Source organism: Falco punctatus, assembly GCF_963210335.1.
Source record: "Falco punctatus genome assembly, chromosome: 4".
Lineage (NCBI taxonomy): Eukaryota > Metazoa > Chordata > Aves > Falconiformes > Falconidae > Falco > Falco punctatus.
This window is the reverse complement of record NC_137583.1, coordinates 97,870,606-97,896,155: the sequence shown is the minus strand read 5'-3', so window position 1 is coordinate 97,896,155 and position 25,550 is coordinate 97,870,606. Positions and strand designations below refer to the sequence as shown.

General features: G+C 35.5%; 1 protein-coding gene across 5 annotated transcripts in view; it reads left to right on the top strand.

Annotated features, from left to right (window-relative positions):
- Positions 1 to 25,550, top strand: part of ULK4 (unc-51 like kinase 4) — a 249,658-nt gene that overhangs the window by 115,148 nt on the left and 108,960 nt on the right. For all 5 annotated transcript variants that reach the window (XM_080382620.1, XM_080382617.1, XM_080382621.1 and 2 more), the window contains exon 31: positions 11,292 to 11,340. In XM_080382620.1, coding sequence (XP_080238746.1) covers positions 11,292 to 11,340 — 49 coding nt within the window. The remainder of the gene's footprint in view (positions 1 to 11,291; positions 11,341 to 25,550) is intronic.

Below are 25,550 nucleotides of genomic sequence, written 5' to 3'. Positions count from 1 at the left end.
GTTTGAGGCAGATGACCATATAGAATCATACAATCATTTAGGTTGGAAAAGACCCTTAAGGTCATTGCATCTAATCATTAACTGAGTACTTCCAAGTCCACCATTAAAGCATGTCCCTAAATGCCACATCTACAGGTCTTTTAAATACTTCCAGGGACGGTGACTCAGCCCCTGCCCTGGCAGCCTGTTCCAGTGCTTGACAACCTTTTTGGTTAGGAAGTTTTTCCTGATATCCAACCTAAACCTCCCCTGGTGCAAACCTGAGGCTGTTGCCTCTCATCCTATCACTTGTTACTTTGGAAAAGAGACCAACACCCACCTGCCTCCAGCCTCCGTTCAGGTAGCTGTAGAGAGCAGTAAGGTCTCCCCTGAACCTCCCTCTCTCCAGGCTAAACAACCCCAGTTCCCTCAGCCACTCATATGCATTCTCTACAGAGAAAAATGCTGCTGTTAGAACCTCACCAAGCTAATTTATGATAAAAAAAGATGTAAATATACTTGTTTAGATGTTGGCTTTTTTCATTGGGAACTTCTAAATTGGGACCCTTACGCCAAGACCAAGTTTTACAAAAAAAGAATTCAACACTTATAAAAGGATTTTTTTCAGAATTTATTTATTTGTAAATATTTGTATGTTGTTTTTTTGGTTTTTTTTGTTTTTTTTTTTTTTTTTTTAAATACATAGATATCACCAGGGATTCAAGATTTCATTTTGGCAGGTGGTGAAGTAAAACAATAGGTGACGAATTTGTTCTCCCCTTCTGTGGTCTAATAAAAACTCTAATCCTTTTTCTGTTGAGTAGGATAGTTTCACAAAGAGAGGTTGGAGCATAACCCTTAGTAGAGTGAACATAGCCTACTGACTAGCTGAATTTACCTGAAGAGAGAAGTCTGGGGATGAAGAAGAGGTTTGGAACCTGGGTCTCTGCTACACTTTTGGGTAGACAATTGGGTAACTGTTAAACAAAACACAACGAAACCCCAAAGCTACTCTTTTTAAAAAGAAAAGAAGTGAGTAAAGCATGAGAATGTCAATCCTAAATAGATATTGATTACTGAACCCAGAAGATAGGAGCATTTTAAGCCTTCATATTGGTTGGATCAGCCAGATCCCTGGGCAGTGTTTTGAATATTGCAATTCTGATTTTAGGCACACCCACACACATACACACATGCTTTTGTGTTTTATGACTGGAAATTCTAGGACCATGAGGACACCTAAATCCTCATGCAGATCTAACTCAGAAACACTACTATTTCCAAATGTTCTCTCAACATTTTCTTGCTCATGCATTATTTTTAATAATTCTAAATATGAATTTTTATAAATAAATATTCATATTTATAATTATGAATTCTAATATCTAAAAAAACATTTTAGATGGTTTTGTGGGGATTTTTTTTTTGTGTAGGTGGAAGAAATATTCAGAAGATTGAAAGATAACCTTGTTACCATAACACTTAGTGGTGGTGTTCTACCTGCTTATAGTTTTATGAAATTAATATAAAGTTGTTCCGTAGCTATGGAATGTTTTTAAAGCTTCGTTTTTTCTGAGTTTTTTTTTCACAGCTCAGGGTGGATTTGCTTTGTGTCCTCTTTCTTTCAGTAACAGAAGATGGGTTTTGATTTTTAGCAAGTTCCAAATTATTTACCAGTCTCTTCCCTAGAGATTTTGCATAGAAAGGACAGTTAATCATACATGCAAGAACTGCAGTCTCTACACAGGTTAAAATCTGAACTGTTGATCTTAATTTTCACAGATTTTAATCCTGTTGTTGAATAGATGGCTTAAATTCACTTTAATGGCTCTTTTTTAGATATTCCATTATTATTTTTAAAATACCTAAAAGATGCTTGATTGCAAGTGCTTCTGTGAAAAGATATTGCTTTGTGAGAGACTTGCCAGTCTTCTGTTGTATCTCTTTCAAACTTCTGCCATTCTTCAGAGATTGGGTCAGCCCTTTTGTCGTGTAGTAGAATTACATTTCGTAGGAATTGAGAATACTTGAAATCAGTGTTAGCTGACTGTACGAAGAAGTGATTTCTGGTGTGTGAACTGAGACCTTTGCTTTGATCTCACCCACTCCCTCCCATTTGTCCCTCATCACCCATATCTCTATCAATTTGAAGGGGTGCTTTTTATTTTAAATTCAGTAAGATTTTTTTATAATTTTTTTGTGTGTAGAAGGATTTGCAGTACTGTAGACTATATTTTAGAACAGGCTCCAAACCCACATAATGACCATTATTCGGCTTCCTTGCTTCTTGCTGTGTCATGATCTGCAGAAAATGCAAAATGAGAGGAATCTCAAATGATTTTTTGAAGGTGTAAAGCCTACTTTACCTTCCTTAGTGTGTTGAAAACATAGGTCAGTAATTTAGCAAAGGGTGCATTTATGTTTACACCTTACAGATCACCTTTCAAAGAACCATATGGGCTCAGAAGGTTTCATTAACATTATCTGTCTAACAAAGTGCTGGAAGTCTGAGGTGTAAAATGAATGCTTTGCCATCTTGGAAATGTCCTAAGGTTACTGGTGGAGTCTTGATTTTGTTGTTGAAGGAAGTACTTTCTTCTCACCCCCATTCTTTCATTTAACAGATTGTGTTATAATTTCTTAGGAATAAGAATAATAGCCAAAGATCTTGGTTATGTAAGACTAATTGCAGTCCTTATTTGTGCAAATAGTTCCATGTGAAGACTCTCAGACATGAGTGCTTAGCTATACAAGGCCAGAAGCAAGAAAAAATTGCTCGACATACTATTGTGTTTCTCATATCATGGAATATATCTCAAGTTGGAAGGGCCCGATAAGGATCGTTGAGTCCAACTCCCTGCTCCTCACAGGACTATCTAAAATTAAATCATATGGCTAAGAGTGTATGACTAAAAGTTTTTTTTCAGAATTGTCTGAAGCTTTTTGATGTATCAAATCAGCTAAAATCATTTGGCAAACAATGATTTTATGTTTAAGGAATTGTAGCTACTTAGGGCTGAAATCTCAGTCAGGCTTGACTTTAAAGTTATAAATACACAAATGCTTAAAAATAATTAAAAAAAAGGCTTTGGAAAAGTATCTGAGATATGGTTGAAATAACTTGTCTAACCAGCTATTTATTTTAGACAATATTAAAATACATCTTAACATTTCATAAAATTATATGTTAAATAAAAATCTGAAAATTAACTTCTAAAGACTTCAATACAGTTCTTGTTTAATATAATATTAAAAGTAGCAGAACTGGAGAAAAGACTAACATTGTTGTGCTTCCTTGCCTTCAGACAAGTCTTTAGAAGTCAAGGAATAATGGAATTATCTTATTTTCCAGCTGGATACAATAACAAGTCTAAGATATGCAATCACAACCTGGCAAAAACTTGAAAAAATATTACTCTTTAAGCTTTAACAGCAGCAACATCAAAAAAGCTCTGCTAAAATAAAAGAAGTAAGATTTACTAGATTTTCATCAGTTCCATTTGTAACAAGTAGTGAACTTCATCCTTAAGCTGAAAAATTTCCTGAGGAATAATATTTCATAAAATCATTTTTCAGAGTAAGATATCATGATTGTAATCAAAAGCTTTTCAATTGTATAATTTCTGATACTTCAGGAGATGAGTAGGTTTATTAGGTATTATCATGATCAAGTGACCATACTTGAAATTCATTGTGTTTTAACTCACTGATACTGAAAGTTTATGAAGAATTAAGGTTATTTTTATAGACATTCCAGGAGCCTGAGAGGTGTGTATTTTTAAAGCAAGATTTGCATTTCTTTTCCACAGAACTCTTACTGATTATTGTATCACTGTTATGTCCTCATTGCTCTCCATTCTGATAATGTGAACTCTTAAAAAAAACTTATTAAGATATGTTATTTTGTGTAAATTAAAACATAGATATACTTCAGTGAGATATCAAAATTTGGAATGGATGATTGACATGCTTTTGTTCAGTTGAGAGTTGTAACTGGAGTACTTAATAGGTCACTTTGAATCAAATTGACCGAGGACTTGGAAATGAGTCTCCTCGGTCAGTCTTTAGCAGAAAGAACCATCATACAGTTATTTAATCTGAGACAGGACACATTAGCGCAGTCCAGTTTTCCTGAAAATTTTTGCTTTTGGAGTGATTAAACTACTGTTAGAATGTATTAAGACAGTTTAAATAGAATAATTTTGAGTTTATTTGCAAATTGTGATATAGATTCACCTGAAATTTTGAAAATTGTCTCTAAAGTGTAGCTTTTCATCTTTAGTAAATTCTGATTTCTTTTAACCATTGTGTAGAGCTCAGAATACCATTTTGATTGTTAAGCACAGTGACAGGAAAAATAATATCTGTAAAATGATCATGGAAAACTGAATTAATCAAAACTACAGCTACTGACAGTTTGTGGCTTTGTAAATCACTTTTGGTCTTTTTCTGCAAATTTCTATAATATGTAAATCAATGCATAGCTTCTCTGTTTTGGTTTCCTAGAGGTAAGTGGAATAGAAAAATTATCTATCAGGTATCCATATTGAAACGTGTCATTCAACAAACTGAAATAAACTGTGTGTGGGGGGGGTGTGTATTATCACTGGCAATATAAAAAAAAAAACTAATCTTGGGAGGAAGGTTGCTCTTTTTCTTTTTGTAAAAAATTCTGATCTTACTGGTTGACTAAGAATAGCTTGGCATATTGCTCTACATTAGAGATCCTAGCACTTCACAGACAGTCCATTCAGAGAATTAATCTGTCCTTTCCAGAGCGTAATCATCAATGGGAATTGGAACACTGCGGGCTTAAATCTGAAACCCTTGATATCAGAGTAAACGACAATCTTCTATATTCTCAGCAAGGAAGAGAACAGGAGACTATTGAAAAGGGCTTGGATATGTATTTTTAATGTTTTAGACTAAATCAATTCTCTTTCAAAGTGAGGAGGAAGCATCGACTCATAGGTGTCAAAAGACCATGAAAATAATTTATAATGGAAGTATTAATATAATTTTTTTCAAGCAAAATATCCCTCAGGATTTAGTACTCAAGGGAAAGGAATACAACTTTCAAAATCAGATGTTTTTAAGGAGCCAAACTTCGTGTGAATTCTTTTTAAAAATTAAGCAAAGATTTTATACCCTAAAAAGTAGGAAATTCTTATAATTCTGGTAAGGCAAAGGTTTTATGTTGCCACTGAATGTCCAGAGCACGGTGGCAGAGGCTGCAGCTTTGTCAGAGAGCTTCAAAAGATTTTATTTATGACTATAACGCTGAGTGCCCCTCAAGCTTTTGGTCATAGTATTTTCTTGTTTTATACCATGTTGTAGGTCTGTAATATTTACGGCTTGATAACATGTACACTTCTAATTTTTTGAAAAAAAAAAAAAAAAAAAAAAAAAATTTTCATGCCTGCATGCAATTACTGCTTCACTGACTGGGAGTCATTTTGTATTATGATTTTATATTAAAAAAGGGGGACATTTTATTTTAAGATTGTTGGCTATTTTATTGTTGGTATTCTATACTACTTGTTAATAGGCAAGAGAAAACTGTAGGAAATAATGGGAAATGGGTAAAACACAATACATTGTGGTTTAGACATTTCAAAAGACAAATATTCCTATAAAAATATGAACCTTGAGGCTGGAAACTGAATAGGAATTGAAAATACAAACTGTTCTCCCTCAGTAAGCTTGCTGAGACTGCTGGCAAAATGACTGGGATTGTGTTGACACCCTTCCAATAAATGTGTGCAACAAACAGTTTTTGCGCTTATGCTGGGACTGAAAGTAAGCCCCTTTCATTTCACCACATAATTACTGGAAGTTATTAACATTCAGCTGCTCATAAATGATAAAAACAAAACTGCAGCGGAGCAGTGCATTTAGTACAAACCTTCATATTATACTTACTGAAAAGTATTTTCCTTCATTTCACATACTTTGATAGTTGTAGTAAATACTCAAGATATTTGAAAGAAGAAATGCCCTACTTCAGATATTTGTCTTACAGTGCAGTTGCATATTTATTTTAATTCTTAGATCTTGTTGTTTTGTGTTTATGAATAGCGGTTAGCCTTTCCTCGGTAGGTTTCCCATGTTCAATATTAAATTATACACTTGTGAAAGATTTTAAAATATAATCATCAAATAATAGTGATGTATATCCCTTTTACATACAGATCTTTCTTGTTGTGTATATCTTCCTTTACTGTCTACTACAAAAAGTAAAGCATTAAATAAAAATCTAATTATTCTGTATCCAACATAATTATCTGCCCGTAGAAAGGCCAAAAGTCCTTTCTTCCTCCTTGCCCCCGGGTCATTTGAAATGTAAACTGCAGCTGCTGAAAAATCTTGGGAGCTGGAACTGAAGAATAAATCTTTGCCAGAAAATTGATTTTAAAATAATTGGGACCCCTAGAGATAAAGTTGATAGATCTTCTCCCCGGTGTATTTAATGGTAGATACCATAGTAAATTGTGCCTTAGTATAATATTTCTTAAAATCAATGATAAGATCATTGTGTTTGCCTTTGAAGAGCTACCGAAGGGGATGTTATGAAAGTTATGAAAGTGTGGCAGTAAGAGGAGTTTGAGATTTTTCTGATTCAGTGGTGGGTCTTTATTATGTGGGATTCAGCCAGAGTTAATGTGAGCTTTTCTGTAACTTACTCAAGGTACCAATGTCCCTAAGAGGCTGTTACAACTTAACAGCTCATATCCCTGAGCTTACTTGCTGTATGAGATCCAGGAGTTTCCATTTGACTATTTCCACCAACTTTCTGTGCTTCCATGCTGCTAAAGTGATATGAAGTCATGGATGTGTTGGTCATTTTGTGTTTGTTCTTTAGCCTTGGTTGCAGCTTTTCAATTCGATAATACAAACATTTGCGTGCTTGTGCATTTGGGGATTTTTTTGTGGATGATCCAGACCAAAAATACAGACATGACTAAAAGCAGACTGCAGTGCACCATGATGTAAAGAGCATGAATTCTTAAGTCATTTGTCAGGGGTGAAAAATCAAATTCTGTTTGTGTATTAACCCCTGTTTTTTATTGAGAGGTGTGTTTTGTTTGTTGCATTGCTGCCCTTCTAGAAAAGGTATTTATTCTGTATAATGAGAAGTGAAAGACTGATCAGTAGCGTTTACTCCAAGTGTACCAATCTGAGGGTTTTTTTATAAAAACTTGAAACAATATTATAATATACTAATTTTTGAAATGGGTTGACTTAAGAGCACAATTCTCAGTGTTTTGGAAAATTCACTGCTCTGTATTTTTACAGAAGACTTTTGCAGTTTCCTTTATTGAAGGACCAACTGCCACTGTAGATATAGCCTATGTACAGGTAAATCCTACCTATAAAGGAAGAATAGAGTTATCTGGATATGTAGGATTTGTAGTGTTGATTTGAGCAGAGAATTTACTAAAAAAGCTTTTTTTAAAAAAAAAAGCTTAATAAGAATATTTAATTGTTAGACAATTTTAGAGGAATAAAATAGGGATGTCACTAAATTGCTTTGCCGGTGACGCAAGATCAGAAGTTTTATTGATTTCACTTTATTGTTTGTTTGTTTGTTTTTCTTTCTCTATCTTGGTATAATACCCAGCTTGAACACATACAACTGAAATACCATGTTTTCGTCGAAGAATTTTGCATAGGGAACCAGTACAGATATTCTTGATGCCAAATAAGAAAGGAGTTAGTCTTATTCTCTCTTGTCAAGACTGTATTCATTACTGTGTACCAGAATTATTCATGTTAGAAGTGAACACAAGGCAGTGTAAATTCACACCTTGGCATAAGGTGCTGCCTTTTATATGCAAGTGCTGGGACTTAAGAAAGCTTAAATTCTAAATCAGAAATCCTGTTCTAAGGCTCCTACTTCAACGCAGGTACTTGGAATCATTAATGCATCTCACCTGCAACAAAAAGCCTTTGGTCTGTGTTCAGTGCCCTGCAGTAGGTTTGTGTTTTGCAACAAGGCAATTTAGGATATCTTGAAAAAAGAGATCTTGCAATTGTTCTGAAAGCAAAATTGGAGACATAATCTTATTCTGAAAAATGTTAGTGTGTTAAAAATTCAGATTGTATTGATGGCAAATCTTATAAAATCAGATGACCATTGATTGGTAATTGATCAGATGAGCCATTGTTGTTTATTTGGATGTAATTTGAGAAGAAAATGCAAGTACTTGATATAATGATTTCCTTATATGTATGGGGATGATTCTCTGTGTTTTTCAAACAGGGTGGGACCTAATTTAATACACATTTTATGAAAGTCTAAAAAGAACCAAACTACTTTTGATTTAGAATATGACCGTTCTATGAAATAAATTCTATAGCTGAACTTTCACCTGCTGTAAGACACTTCCTTTGTAAAACTATGTAACAGCAATGACAAATGTGGTAATGTCACTCTCTCTTGTGCACATACCTGCAAAGTTGGGATAAAACAGATTTAAGCTTTGTCTTAATACACTGCTTGATGTGTCTTTATGCTTTAGCTAAGTTATGTGTATAATTTTCTTTAAAGGCTGCAGCTGTTTCTTATTTCAATCATAAAGGTTTGCAGGTGACCTTTACGAATAGCTGTATTGGCTCTCTTTTTGTCTTAGCTTATCTCAGCAGAAAGTATAGCTGACATCCTAACGTTGTAACAGTCAGGACTGCTTACAGATTTTGAAACCAATTGTTTCATAATTTAGTTTTTACCACAAAAGCATTTTTTTTAGCTTTTGCCTAAATAGGATTGCTTAGCTGTTCTTGGTATTTGATGGTATTTTACTGCCAATGTGTTCTCAGTTTAAATGCTGCTTACATAGCAAAGTAAGCAGCTTTTGCTGGGGTAAGTAATTCCAATGTGCCCTGAGCATAAGAGTTGTGCTGGCAAAACTTTGTTTTGTCAATATGATTGCTGTAGTAGTTGCTCTTTCTGGGAACCTGTGGTGTGTAAATGACCATTTTTACATTCAGCGTTGTTATACCCACATCAGCAAAATTCTGTTTTACAGACTTGGTCTAAGCTTTTAATTTAACTAGTAGATTTGGCCCTGGAAAGTAAACCTCAAATATAACAACTCTTCCTGTCTGCAATCCTATGACTATCTTCTGACCTGGCTGTGTCCAGGGTGCCATGGACTGTCTATTTAAGAATTGCGAGATAGCACAGGGGAGAATACCTTTAAGGTTGTTCTGACATACGTAAGGAACTTGGAATTTCTCTTGCAAATGGGTATTTTTTCCATCAAAATAAGAACAGAAATCATCCTAAAATTCAGGCTTCTTAACTTAGAAATAATGAGGGGTTTTCTTTACATAAAATCTTCTTTCTCTCTCTCCATTGGGTGTAATCTGTGCTTTTACACATTTCTCTATGCAAGAAAAAAAATGAACACATTTGGCTAAACAAGGCTGTTACTTATATTGAACATGTTTATATAGGTGCATAATTTATATTGTTTTGTTAGGTTTTGACCAATTTAGTGGGTGTGTGTTACTCATCTTTAGCTCCACATGCCAATGCTGTACAATGCAGTAGGTCTTAGGCTAAGCCCTTGCTCCTATCCAACTTCATATATAGATTTTGTATGGTCATCATTATTCAGGTGAATTCAAGGATCAGAGAAATAAGAAAACAATATGAAATAGGAAACCATTATTTATACTTAATGCATATATCTGATATCTGAGTAATTCTCAGTTCTTTGTATATATGGTTGCTCTGCCTTAGCATGGTTAGCAAGCCTTTCATTCCTTATTATATTTCCTTTACATAACATGACTTCAACAAATATGAAGAACCAGGGCTCTGATAGGAGACACTAATCTAAATGAAGCATTTTATGATTTTTATGACACTTGGATGCTTGTTCTAGCCCCCTTTCAATTTTTTCGTTAAGTTCATAGAAGACAGTGTGCAATTCCTTTTAGTTGCTTCAGTTCACAGACTAGTGCTTTAGCTTACACTATCTGTAACAAATTATACCTTCTTGTCTTTTCTTACTGGATGGATGTGAGTAAAAGCTCTTAAATGGAAACATGTAATTGTAGGAAAATATGGTTTCTTCTTAACAAATAGTTAACCAAACAGAATTAATCTGGTTATTGTTGTACCAGAAGCTGGTACAGAGTATTACACAGTAAAGCTTCAGTCATGAAATGAAATGCTTATTTTAGTCAAGTATCACTCCTGTTCATTCACAGAGAACTGTGTAATAGAACTTTGTCTTTTTAACTGACTTACGACTTGCAAGACAATTTTGAAGTATGTTGTATGCCTCATTCCCCAAATAAATGTGCAAAAGCACATGTTGAGCATGCGGTCATGGTGGACATCCTCAACACTTTCAGATGTGGTCTCTGTGATTGAGTTCTGTATTTATTACATGGGACTCATCATACAGTCTTATCTTACAGCTGTATTACAAGGCTAAGCTTACCTGTTGTTTCTGAAGCACTTCACTAATGTTACAAAGACACAAGGAAAACACTATTTGGTGTTTTCTGTGGTGTTTGGTGAATAGGCATCTAGTTTGGCGTGTAAGGAAAAGGGACAATCATTCTTCAAATTAGATAATATAATACACAAAAGACTATGTAATCATAATTTATGTGTCATTGTAGTGTTTGTGAGAGACACATCCTTTACTAATAAATATAAGGTGTTATGGGTTTTGTGAATAGAAAAGACTGCATTAATGTAAAGTATTACTGTTTTTTGAGAATATTCTTTTTTGTAAGTATATATATATATGCTAGTTTGTATGTGATTTTTAAATTCAAGGGAATATAGCTAAATGCTTTCGGCTAACCACTCCTCAGTATTGTCAACAGAAGTGGCTGACAAATGTATCACGTATTAATATGTTAAACCCAAGAAGTTAGTTAACGTAACATGCTTTAAAAAACACATCATGTTTGTAATTTCACGATGCACACTGACTCTGTTAATTCAAATTATTAATGGTGCACACTGTTTCGTAGTATGTATGGTATTATATTTCTGAATTGTTATTAATTTCTGCCATTTAAAAATACTAATTTAATTACTGTTCCACTCACTTGAATCAGATCAGTGAAGCAGACCTAGAAGTAATTTCCAAAGCAGTACAACATTGCTGTTTCTATTTAATAACTGAAGTGGAGCTTATTTTTGTTGAGAGCTACTCAGAGGCTGAGGTTCTGGGTCATGGATTTTGGCAAGCGCACTACTCTGCTCCTTTTATGAGTTAAGTGTGCTAAATAAGAATTCACTTCCTTGCTTCTTAAATAAATCTTAAAATTTGTTTTTGCAGCCTTGTGGAAGAAATACGTCTTTTTCCAGTTCTTTTCCAAGTCATCTTGGTAAGAATAATTTTATATATATATTTTTTTCTAATAGATAGGTATTTTATCTCCCAAATAATGTCAGACTAGTAAGTTTCATTAGGTTTGTTGATAAAATGAGAAGATACTGATAAACTGAACAGTCTGTCAATACGAAACAATCTAGCTTAAGCAGCCATTTATGTGGTTCTCACCAACTAATTTGCCTGAATAAAAGGTTTCTTTTATAAGATAAATACTTTTTTCCTTTTTGAAGCAAATAAACCCCTGAAAAATAGAATTAATGAGCTTGATCCTTAATCAGAACTACATCTTTGCCAGCCCAAGCAAGAAATGCTGAGGAACTTTCATTTTATTTAACAGTGTGAAACCCAGGTTTGATATTGTTGGTATGATAATGCCAATTCCCACTTAGGCTTTCGGAATTTCTTTCAATATAAATATCAAGGATATGGTTTTGGATAGTCATATGCTGAATTTTCATTCCTACGTAGGGTCTGCCACTCATAAAGATCTTGAAAATTGTTGATGGTTTTGTCTCTGAAGTGTTGCAAAAAAATATGTTAATGAAGAAGAAAAATCTGTAGGCTACTTTGGAAGCTGGGTACTGTGCTATCCACTAGCCTTCTCATTGCTAAAATCCATAGTCTCTTATTTTTTCAATCTTTTTGTTCATGAAGTTGTGTCAGGTAAGTGTCCTGTCATGCAAGCATGGTCCTGATGAATATTAAATATGCATTATAGATAAATATGCATGAACTATGCAGTGCAGGCAGATTGCATACTTGGTTTTGTATCATTATTGAAATTCAGTCTTACTCAGGGTAGGTGGTGTTCATAAATATGATTCTGAATCAATTTTGATATTCCTTTCTTGGGTTTAAATATTTTAATCTTTGCTTTTCCTTTCCAGTGATTTATTTCACTGCCTGTTTTAAATCTCTTTAATACTGCATATGCAGATAAGCCCTTTTTTATTAAAGGAACCTCTTTAGTGATGATAGATTTTTTTCAGTAGCATACAGAACACAGGCTTTATGGTATTTTATGTACATATGTGTATAAATCTCTTCTTGTGATAAGTATTAACAACAAAAACAACATTTTACAGTAGTTCATGAGCGGTTTTGACCTGGAATGAGTACTGCTTTTAGTTAGTAACAAGACGGGAACACATTTAAATATGGAAGTGAAATGTTTCATGTTAATACTTTCAAATATTGAATTAATGTTTGAAAGGTCTCCAGGTATTGGAATCCTGAAATTAAACCACCTATATGTGTACACACAGACGTGTGTGCACACACGTATGACGTTAGTATATAGCTATGAGTATTTGAACACTGGTTATGATCTCTAGAAATATTCTCAGATCTTGAAAAACAACTTATAATGTAACTGTAGTCATGGAACTTAACGTGTGTGTATGTCATGCCATCTAAGTAGGCTAAGTTAGAGTAAGTCATAAATGCTCCGTCCTGACCTCCCCACATACAGTTTGATGTCATGAATTCTAGAAATAGGTTTTTGGAGAGGGTAAAAAGCAGCTAAACTCAAAGTTGTCTGCGTGGCTGGTGGTCTGTGAAGATTTCACAACTCTCCCAAACCTGTATAGCTGTCTTTGAGCTTATAATTACAGTTGTGAGGGGAAAAACCTTACAGCTTTTAGGGAGAAAAAAAATCCCCTTCCAACATGCTTTGTTTGAAGATGGCATCTGTACTGGCTTCTGTTGCCAAATATAGCATTCAGGCCTTAATGGCACCCCGCTGTCAGTGGTGGTCTTGTTCACCTCCAAAGATGTGAGACCCTACACAGGTTGCCACCCTCCTTCCTATTCCTCTCTTTCCCCTACCAAAAAGTGAATTCAGCAAAAGAATCTTAGGTGATTGGGGAGGCTCAGCAGCCAGGATGAATTGGACTGGAAGGATTAGTTGTTAGGCTGGTTTTCCTTGAAGAGACCAGATTAGCAGACTCCTTCATTATAGGTTTCTGAAATAAATTTCACGGTGGTATGAGTGAAGGGAGCTGCATATCATTTACTTTCCATTATGCTTCATAAACTAGTCTTTGTCTAGGTTTATGCTTTTATTGGTTTCAAGAAACAGCACAGATCAGTAACTTTGAGCTCTGTGGTGTTGTACCTAGAATTTTACCATGCCCTAAACTATTGAAATTGAATTATGCTTCAGAGTCAATAAATTATTTTATATTGTCAGTGATTTAATGTATAGCTATTACTATCAAGTTCAAGGAATATCACTAGTACTTCATAATTTCTGTGCCAAGACCAAATGCCCAATGTGTTTTCCATGCATCATTAAATATAGTTCATGTTATTTCCAGTGATGCCACTGATGGGACATTGACTCTTTTAGGCTTTGAAGGGAAATAATGTGGGCTCAGAACTGGAAAGTATCTCCAGGAGCAGCCTTCATTTCTAGGCTGTGCTACAGTCAAAGTGGGATTGAATGTACCAGCTTTAATCTAGCTATCACAGTAGCAAGGACACGATGGCTTGCAGATACTGGGCAATTCACAAGAAATAGGTTTTAATGGGACTGCTTCTCACTGCTTACTGATGTGGAGTTTCACTATCTCATATACTGCATACTACCCTGTGTTGTGGTCTAAGCGGTAGCACTGAGATTTGCCAGTTTCTTACCCTTCGTCATGTATCAGGACCAGTTAGATCTCTGAACTCAGCTGAATCGTACCAAATATAGCCTTTTATGTCATTTATGACTTCGATTTTGTGTTATAGTTGCCAAACAAAAAGAACTGGGACAGTGAAAAAGGCTGTTACTGTCTACTTAAAAAGTTTTTCTAAGAGAATAGCTATTACTGAGCTAGGTTTTAGTTAATGATCTTATTAGTAGGAGGCTTTAAATACAGTTGTTACTTCTCTGGAAACACTCAACGCTCATTTATCACTCAACACTTGGTTACATTTAGGAAATGCACATTAATAGTGTACTTTATGAATATGTGAAAGACCTGGATGCAGTTCTCTGTTGCATTCCTGTCAGAGGGGAATTTCATGTTACAATTGAATGCAAATTAATTTTGTCAATACCCTGATCCCAGTTCCTAATGCTAACAGTTACATAGATTGAGTAGTTCTACAAAGGAATATGAAGGTATGACTGCAATATGAGTTGACATTTATCTTGCTGTAATGTCTGTTGAGATCAGTGAAGATGTAGTGATGTGTATCCCTGGAAAAAGGGAGATGTATTGGCAATGCATGAGTATATTCAGGACAGTAAATGATTGAAATAGGGAAGGAAGGCTGGCATCATAACGTGCAAAATTTAAAAGATGTAAACATCCCTTGATAATGGAATGAAAAATAGTTACCCAAATTCCATGATGACATAAATGATACCAAAAGTTGGGTTGGTATAAGGTGTAAATAGGAAATGCTGCTGCTGATGAAGTAGAAGAGATTGTAGCAGGAAAAGCTGCCGTGGGATGTTTCATGGTTTACTTTTTTTGCTGCCTTTTTCTGCTGCATCCATGGTGTTCAGTTTCTAATATATTTTACTGTGTCAGACCTGTGATCTATCTGCAGTATCAGTATATTACATACCAAATATTATTTTTCAATGTTATCTTATAATGCTGGAGTGAGGTTGATGAAGGAATTGAAAGTATTTTATTTCCATATATATGAATTATGGCTATTTGTATTTTAGATTGCTACTAAGATTTTGCAGAGTACCTAGAATGAAGTTGGCATACATGTTATTTTCTGTGCTATATTACTTTTTAGAGGAGGGTAATGTGGGGGCCTTCCACACATCATAAATATTACCTGGCCTTCCTTTAGGATTATCTGAATCTAATCTATTGCATAGAAAAAAAATATGTGTTATTTGGTGAAATTCTGTGGCTTTGCTGCCAATAAATTTAAGAACTGAAGTGAATGATGTGTGTGATTAGGAGCTTGGTGGTGTTCTCATTTTAAAGCTCAGTAGACAAGTGTGTGCTTATCCTATTAAAATCTCTAGTGTAACTTTTAATCACACCAGCATCATTCAGGTTTTGCTGTCAAATGTTTTTGTGCAGCATTCTGTATTTTAATGGTCAGTGATCACATGAAAAATGTGGCAATGTGGATTTAAAGGCACATCCTTTTAATAAAAATGACATTATAGTAAGATTGAAAGTTATTGTATTTATAAATGATCTTATTATTAAATACCATTAAACAATGATAGATAGTGTCTTAGTGTCTAAAGTGTACAATCTAATTGAAAGTTACAAATATAATCATGGTTTTATTTATACTGTTGATCTATTCTTAACACAAACAAGTCCACATCTTTTCTTTACACTTTGTGAAATAATTAAAATTAATTTTGAAGTTACAAATTTTAATTTGTTTTCCTTTAAATACAGTGGAAAGTTGTTTCTGTGAAAACAGAAAATATGTTTCTTATTGTAGTCATATTCATATATTATTATTTTTCCTAGCTGCCACTAGGTTTGAGGTTTTATACTGTCCCTGTGTATTTTGGGACTGCTATATGAATCCTGTGTTAAAAAGTTTAATTGCAGAATTGGGCATCTTAAACTAAAGTTTCATGTACTGTTCATATTTTTGATAGACTGCAGTAAATCTGTTCTCGAATGCTCAAAAAAATGCTTCAAAATCATTGTTGTGCTGGCCGATACTGATCTTTTTGGAAGGTGTGCTTTCTCATTTTGTAACTGCTGTTGAAAATGAAGTTCATTATAACATTGAGTATTAAGGAAGAGAGTATGAGCTAGGTGTGATAGTAAGAAAAATTGTAACAGTTACACATACTCATACTTTAAAATACTCATACTCATACTTTAAAAGAAGCCAAAAACCATTCCAATTTTATTTGGTTAACACCTTTTCAAGAAAGCTAATAATTTAGTGGAAATTTTATCTAAGTAGGGGATGCATAGACATGTATAACTAGATTGCTTTGTGGGTCTTTTAAAACTAAAAATAATTTTAACCAAAGGCCTTCAATAAAAAACCCCAAATACAACAACAACCAAACTGGAGAGAAAAGTTGCATAGCAGCCAAGTGGAAGCAGTGGTTAGATTTTTATATTTCATTTTGAATTTTAATTGGAGGGAAAAACTCAAGCCACAGGAAGTGGTTGGAATCAGACATTCCGCTCCTTGTGATCCAGTTAGAGCACTGAAGCCACCCACTTAGAACAGTTTAAAAATAATACTTGTTTTCTGACAGGCTTTTCCTGTGAAGATACTATTAACAAAGGGAAAAAACATATCTGAGGAAAAGCAAGAGCCTTATCATTCTTGTTTTACTTGGTTTCTGTTTTCTGCTGAGAGATATCTGTTGAGGTAAGAGGTAGAAGTATTTTTCTGTTTAGCAGCTACATGGATGATAGGTATAGAGGAACACATCAGAGCTTATTGCGACAACTGAAGCATTAGTTTACTTGTGTCTACTAAACGAAGCACCTTTTAGCCCAGTGTGGTGCACACCTCGTTGGTTGTTTAGAAGAATGGGGAGCATGTTTCTAACTCTTGCAAATACATGTAGATCATCCAGGATTGATACTTGAAACAGTAGAGTAGGAGACTCTTACTCTTCTTATATTCTGTACAGACTAGAAGTTTATGCTGCCAGACTCATCTGCTGCAGAAAATCGGGAGTGAATATGGCAAATAATATAAGCTATAGCACTTAGTGGGGATTGGCAGCTGGTGCTCTGTGCTGTAAATGAGCTTAGAGCTAAAGTCCCTCTTTAAGCTGTGTGCTTGCATGAGAAGATTGATACTGGCTATCGACATTTCATTCCAGTCTGTGGGCATATTGAAACCTTAATTTAGCCTCAGCCCTCTATTAAAAAAATCATCATGAAGATATCTGGGAATGGTTAGGCAACATAAGTTTTAAAGAACAGGAAAGAGTATTTGGTTTAATAGCTTTGTTTGTGGTATTCCTGTTCCCGTCTGTATATTCAACGCCATTATAAAAAAGTTAAATGCAATGGCTTGTTTTGGTGTATTTAATCTGCTCCTTATTGCTTTTAGGGGAAATCTGCTTTTATAAGGTATCTGAAATCAGATTCTAAGAGTGATTTTTGTAGGTTCTACAGGATGGGCATTAGTTATAGTTATGAACCCTACATTTATCCATAATGAACATTTTTTTTTCCTATTTATGAAGTATGCATATTTCCTGAAATCTATTAGTTTTGATAGCCAAATTGCATGCTGTGGCTGTGTACATAAAACTGCTGTGACAGCTTAGAATCTAATCTTTGAGGGTTTCTGAAAATGAAAATACCAAAATCCTTTTTTAATGGGTGGTTTATAAAGCAAAGTAAACACTTGTTTTGAAAGAGACTTAATATCTGAAGATGAGTTAAAGAGAAACTAGTGAAAATGTGTTAGACTATCTTAGAATTTATATATTTGGATTGATAAAAAATTATGAAATAACGTTCAAAGAAGATAGGTGTTATGCAAATGTAAAAACTACTATGCATAAAGAACACTTTAACAATTAGTATGGTCTAAATCTTTTCCAAACTAACAAGTTTTTGCCAATGTGCTGAAGTCTTGCGTCAACATTCAGTAAGGTGTTTTTTAATATAAATATTAATATAAATATACTTAAATTTAACCTATTTAAATAAATTATTTTTTTCATTATATCTATTATATAGTATATACATTATAAATTATATATTATGTATTATAATTAATTGTAATTATTATAACTAAAACAAATTAAATAAATAGTAAAATTATATAAATATTGATATAAAGATAAGTATAAATATAAATATAAATAAAATGTATTCTTTTTTAATGCTAAATCAAATGAATCGGAGTCTTTCTAGAGACTGAAGAAGATATTGTAAAAGGCAGTAGGGTCCATTATGTTAATTTCCAATTTTATGTAGAATATGGGTCCTTCTGGTAGAAATGTTTTTTTTCGTTACTCTGTTAACTTGTTAAACGCTTCAGTTTAAAAATGAGATGCATGAGACTACTTACTTCTCTTAAATTGCTGACTTGAAAATAGTGTATACTTAAAAGCAATATGCCACCATATCACAATACGTACTCCTGGAAATAAACATGTCAAAGTGTAACTCTTAGGAATTTTTTGAACAGGAAGCAGAAGATTACTAAAACATATTTTTTTTTAAGGGAACATTCTATTTTATTTTTTGTCAGTAATTTTACAGTCGGGAGTGTCTGGGAAAGTGTTTATATACTTACAGAGCTGTAAATGTTTGATCAGTGTTGAAACAGGTTGCTGATCTGTTACGACAATTGTTCTCTGCAAGTGTTAACACTGTACACAAAATGACCTCTTAGCAACTTTTAGTGATGCGTAACTATTGTCATCTTAACTGATGACAACAGAACTATTAGAAGCCAAAATGCATGGTATTGGTATGTGTTGGTAATGAAAACCCATACTATATAATTTGTTTCCCTAGATGTAGTTAGATGTTGTACGGTGATTTTTTGCATATGGATAAATCAATCACCGAATCATAGGATATCTTGGGTTGGAAGGGACCCATAAGGATCATCAAGTGCAACTCCCTGCTCCTTGCAGGACTACTGAAAAATAAATTGTATGACTAAAAGTATCATCCCCATGATCTATGAACTGACAGGCTTGGTGCCATGACCACTTCCCTCAGGAGCCTGTGCCAGTGATGACCACCCTTTTAATGAAGAACTTTTTCCTAATTCCAATCTGAACTTCCCCTGACGCAGAGTCATTCCATTTCCTCATGTCTTATTGCTGGTTACCAGAGAGAGGAGATCAGCACTTCCCCTTCTGCTGCCCCACTTGAGAAAGTTGTAGACTGTGATGAGGTCTCCCCTCAGCCTTCTCCAAGCTGAACAAACCAAGTGACCTCAGCTGTTCCTTGTAAGTCTTGCCCTCGAGACCTTTCATCATCTTGATTACCCTCTTCTGAACACACTTTAAGAGCTTGATGTCCTTATATTGAGATGTCCAAAACTGCACACAGCACTTGAGGTGGAGCTGCACCAGTGCAGTATGGAGTGGGACAACCACCTCCCTCAGTCAGCTAGCTGTGCTGTTCTTGATGCACCCCAGGACGCGGCCAGCCCTTTTGGCTGCTGGGGCATGCTGTTGACTCATATTCAACTTGCCATCAACCCAACCCTCAGATCTTTTTCCATGGGGCTGCTCTCCAGCCTCTTGTTCCCCTATGAAGAATCAACAAAAGTTTCTTTTGCATAGGCATTTTGCTACAAAAAACAGGAGAAAGATTTGACTTCCTCAATATAATTGCGACTTATGCTAGACTTTCAACATTTGCTTAACCAGAAAGCTTAAAGCTTGTCTCTGCTGCAGTCAATGTGTGGCAGCAGTTTATGAAGTTGTCTCCACCTACCTTTGTGCTACTAGTTTAGCTAACAGTAGTAATGTGGATAAAGCAATGCAGGGCTTAAAAAGTGCAAAGCCTTCCATGAAGCTTAATAAACACTTGGGCAGTTTGCTGCTGCAACCATCCTGCCTAGGATCCTCTAGTAAGTTCTAAGGGGAAGATGTCTTCACAGTGTATGGATGTTGTCCCATACTTGTGAAAGACCAATGTAGTTTGAAGAAATATCGTGGAAAAGACTGGAACTGGAGTGTTGAAAGTGATGGAAAGTACTCTGGGGACTTAGGGACCACATGGCAACCACATGCTGCTCATTTGGAGAGGTGCCATATACCTCTGAGGTGAAGCGTGCCACTTCTTTTGTGAATATCATGAGCTTAGGATAATGAAGGAAATACCGCATAATTAAAACTTTTGCATTCATAAGTTTTAAAAGATTCTAAAAGATTCCTCTTAACAGCTGCTAGCTTTAAACAGAGCTGGAACGATTTACTTTCCCTTTACAACCTTGAGAAAATTCTTGTTGTTGGGGGTTTTATGTTGTTTTTCTGAATGGTATCAGTAGCTGATTTTCAGCTGTTCTTGTAGAATTGCTTGAGTAAAATAGTTTTGACTGGTTTTAATTCAACTTTCTAATATTGAGAGGTCATGCAGTTAAATGTGTATTCGTTACAAATGACAGAATTTGAGAAGGATAGGTTTTCAGGTGATTTCATTTACCTGAAGTACGTGATTTGTGGGATGAATATGGGGCTTGTTGGCAGAGTACTGAGAGGACTGAGAGCACCGTTTCCTCTTGTTGCTGATGATCCATGTATCTTCTTGACCCTGGGCAAATTGTATGCATCTTCTTTTTCAAATGTGCTTAGCGTGCTTCTCTCCTTTGGGTGTCCAATGAACACCTTTACTCTTAGAAAACTATCAGAAATTGGTGCTCATCCTTCTAAAACTAGGCCTGTTTAAGGACCCAGCTGGACCTTATTCAAGCAGAATTATTTAATGAATCTGCCTTATGGTTAGGTAATGCCTAAACAGTAAATGTACATCACAGGAATGTAGAGATGATAAATTCATTAGGATTTAGAAGGTGTTCAGATTTTGTAATAAGAAGCACTGCACAGATTATAAATAAATGTGGACAGCCTATTTGATGACTGAATGTCTGTATAGATCTATCAGCAGTACGATTGCTGATGGAAAAAGAAATATGTGAGGGGAAGCAGAACCATCCTTTAAAGCATTTTATATTATAAATTGATATTATTCATAATAAAATGGCTTTTAAAAAGGAAAAAAAAAATCTTACTAAAGCATCTCTTATCATTCTTTTTCTCCTCTGGAAAATTATTTCAAATCAGTGCTCCTGTTAGAGGAGAGAATAAAATTGTTTACAAAATCACCTGAAGCTCCACTTGTGAGAGAAAAATTGAGTCCACAGCATTTGTGACAGCATTATGTTCTTTTATAGGAAGGAAATTCAGCTATTTGCATCTTACAGGAATTGCTTTCTATTGCTCGACACTAATATTTTAGTGTGTATACTTCATAACTGGTTTTTTATTTTATATTCAGTGCTAAGGGACATAAGAAAACTCATGTTATAAACAATATTCTCTTGTGTTGCTTGGTAGTTTTTTTTTGTCCTGTCCCAGAAGTCAAAAATTTGACAGATAATAAACATGAGTCTGAAAGACTTTAATAAGATTTTAAAGCTAGCTGTAACATACTGAAGAAGAAAATTGCGACAAAGTAGTGAAGTGTGTAGGTCAGTGCTTTGCAGAAATAGTGACCATGATTACTGCTGATACTAGAACACCTTTATAAGTTTTATGATGTTGTGTCTGTTTTCCATCTCTTTAGATCTCACTGTTCATGTTATATTTTACTGGTCTTCAGTAAGCAGGCAAGCATACTGTTTTTTGTGGAGGGTTGGGGTTTTTTTTTGTAAAATGTTTCTAAACTAGTCTGAAGCGGAGAGTTGTTTTGTGTATTGTGGTATTGTATCTTATAAGTTGTCTTTTGAAAGAAAATATTTTTACAGTGCATTTCAAAGAAAAAGTTGCTGCAAAGTGACAATCGTTGTTGTGCCTTGCATGGGCAGGTCTCGGTCTTTATTACTTTGTTGCTCTGACTGTCCCAAGAACATTTGGCAGCGCGTCAAAGTGACAGCCCAGCTGAGGCCTGTGGTCTTTTTGCTTCTTCCATTGGTTGGGACAAACAGCTCAGTGTTACAAGGATGCATGGTGATGATGTAGTTTAAGCTCTCTTCAAAACAATTAACAAATAACTATGACCCTAATACTTGTCCAGTGTTATGGTAATACAGAACTCCTGTGATCCCTTCAAGGTTTGCCTTGGGATCTAACTAAACAGTTGTCCAAGTCTCCACACCTGCAAAGGGTGAAGCATCTGCTTGTTACTGTGTGCTGGCTCTTGGCTGTTGCTCAAAATCCACTGGGCTCCTGTTGTAGAGGGTTGCTTGTTGTCCTTTGGACCTTGCTGGAGCCCGGCAGTTGGCGCTTCCTTTAATCCCCTCCAATTACAAAAGCTGTAATAATGCTCATTCTCAACAACTTTAAAAAGTTAGTTCTTCTTGGAAGGCTAAACTGGCTAGAAATACATAGTTTAATCAAATCCTGTTTTCAGAGAAGAATTTTAAATGTGTTGTGAGACTGTGATAGTGCTTACCCTGAACCTTTGACATCTTGGAGCAAGCCCACTGAATGATCATGGGGCCCTGATGATCATGGGCCCCGGAGCACATGGCAGACACAGAAGGGCTGAGAGAATAGATTTCGTATGACCTTTGCAAAGAAGTCTTGGGGGGATCTTATTCCTGTCTGTAGCTACCTCATGGGACACTACAGAGAAGGTGAAGCCTGACTTGTCCCAGCAGTGCACAATGGAAGGCCAAGAGGATGAAAGCAAGCTGGAAGATGGGAAATTCCAGCTTGTTATAGGAAGACACTTTTGGCTGTGAGGAGGGTGGTCAGACACTGGAACAAGAGCCCAGAGAAGTTGTAGCATCTCCATCCTTGGAGATTTTTAAAACTCAGCTGCATGCAGCTCTGAGTCAGTTTACTTTGACAGGGTCTTAGACTTGAGAGCTCCAACGGTGCAGTCAACCACATGTCATTCCATGATGTGACTGGCCCAATCTAGTCCATCTTCCTAAAAACCACCCAAGCAACCAAACAAAAACTATCCTGCAGGTTATCTCTGAGCCATGATAGCCACCATTCAATGTGTCCTGCCTGTAGATAGATGTTAACTCCTCTAGATCAGAATCCAAGTCAGTAGCCTTCCAGCTGAGTTTGGGTCTCTGGGCTCTTCATCTGTTTCCTGCTTCCTCCTTCCTTGTATGCTTTGACCTTTCAGTAAGCAAGGTGGCTGGACCAAAGTGGCTATGCTTGTTCAGCTGGCTTGGCTCTGCTCCCGTGTCTGCCTTATCTGAGCCATCCACATTTAATACTGCATGAGGGTGTCCTTTTATGAACCAAATCCAAGAAAGACTGCAGGGTAGGGTGGATGGATGTGTACAGTCACTGACCATTTCTGCCAACTGGTTTTGTCTGGCAATATATTTGGACATTATGCAAGGTACCTCAAATATTAATCTTGTGGGTTTTGAACAGTGTTTCTGAACAAATTTTAATTAAGCGATATATTTGAGACTTTTGTGATTGAATTTGAATACTGTTGTGGAGAATTTAGGGCGAAAGAGCTAATATTTTCCTAATGATTATATGTTTACTTAAAAACAGTGCAGCTCTGACCTTTAAGGGAACATGTTAACTTCAGCTTTGCACCTGACAGATAAAAGCTGATGCTATTAGATTTTTCTTGGAAAACTGGAAGAGTTTCCTCTAAAACTAAATGGAAAACAAGTGTACGTAGATGTTAACTAAGGCCTTTCTTTTTAACTCTGTGATCTTTGGAACAGTTAAGATTTGTAAAATATTTGAAATATGTACTGAGAAAGAAGGTTTGTGGTTTTTTTGTAGTGTTTAGCAGAAGAATTATATATTTAAAAAATCAGCTAAATTAAGGAATGACAGAGTGCTCTATTGTAGTTTAACTATGGTGTTAAGTATTTTCATTGTTTTTCTCTACAATTCAGACATCCTATAAAAACCTGTTGTTTTCTCACACTGAGTAAAGATGGTTTGGATCTATGCATCATTCAAAAGACTTTGAAAAATATGGAAAAGACATGAACTTCTGCCCTGAAAGGGAAATCCTATTTCTTTTATTTGTCATTTTATACTGATATGTAGCTTTCAACAGTAGTCTGCAGTACTTCATTTTATAGTGCGTTCTTCTCTCTAGCCCACTGTCAGGAATAATTCTGTTGGTGTTCCCCCAGATAGTCTGAATGAGAGGAGTTTATGACCTTTTTCTGTGGTCCCTGAAGATTGTACCAGGAATTCCATTTCAGTCACCAGATCAGTCCGTGGTCTTGGGAACTTCAGGCAGAAGGGTATTGAGCTTACGTTCCTTAATGATGATGGATGTCACCAGCAGCAGGAGTGAGAGAGCAGGACTGGCCGTCACCACAGACTGCTTTAAGACTTGGACAGGCACACAATTGGTGCTTATGTTGTCTCCCCTCTCAGTTTTTCTGCAGATGTGAAGTGTTTTAAGATCTTAGCAAGTTCACAGTGTTCAACCGTTTTGGTTGCGTTTTTTCTGGTTTTTTGTTGTGGTGGTTTTTTTTAGTTATAAAGCTTTTTAACAATCACATATTCTTTCATCACACTCTGAGCCTTTTTTGATAGGAGTTTTGTACATAACCTTCAGGATCTTGTGAGTATTTGTGTAATTAAAAACCTCTCAAGTTTTTTTCACACCTAACACTACTCACCTTCAGTTTAATTTGCGCTCCTTTTCAAACCAACCTTGAAACCTGTATGTGTTCCAAACTGTTGTACAATGTGTCTACCAACATCCCTGACTCTGCATATGCAATGATGCAAGATGTGTTGCCATTGTCACTCAGGAATGAGATACTGTGGTTAGATAAGACAGTCTAATAAAAACATCTGCATAATCCTTAGTCCTGGTCAGAAAAGCAAACAATGTTATAGACTGTTAGAAGAACTGTTATAATGGTAAGCAGAAAAAATATTACGCCATGTTAATCCATGTGTGGATTTTGGGTGTCCCATCTCAAAAAGGTTACGGTAGAACTGCAAAGAAGAGAGAACAGATGATCAAAGGTCTGGAATGATCTGGAAGAGATTACTTTTTCCATATGCTTTAATCTGGAAGGTGATGATTGAGGAGGAAGTATAATATACACATAGCATACAGTCATGAGTGGCTCATACAGGGTGAATAGGGAACAGTATTGCTGTTCACTGAATGTTCCAATAGAACTGTATTATAAGAACTGAAGAAAACTTGCAGTTGGGGTCTTAAAAACAGACAGAAGGTGACGCTGCTTCCTGTAGGGTTAAGTTCAGCTGTGAACTCTGTGCCATAGGGTCCTTATTTTACTTGAATTAAAAAACAAGACTGGACAAATTAATGGAAGAAAAAAATCTATTGAGAGCTATTGTGTTCAAAACACTGTGTCTGGCTCCAAGTCATTGGGCTGTGAATTCCTAGAGGCTAGGGAAAGTGTTCTGTATACCTGGCTTGTACTTGGAAGGCCGCTTCTGCTGCCGAGTGGGTTGTTGGGGTAGCCAGACTTCTAGTTTTAGCTGAGTCAGGTTTTGCTTTATATACTGAAAACACATGCATGGGAGCCCTTCTGTATTAAGTTTTTAGTTATTAGCTGTAGAAGTTTGTCTTATCACTCCTACTTTTGTATGAGAAATTAGGTTTTATG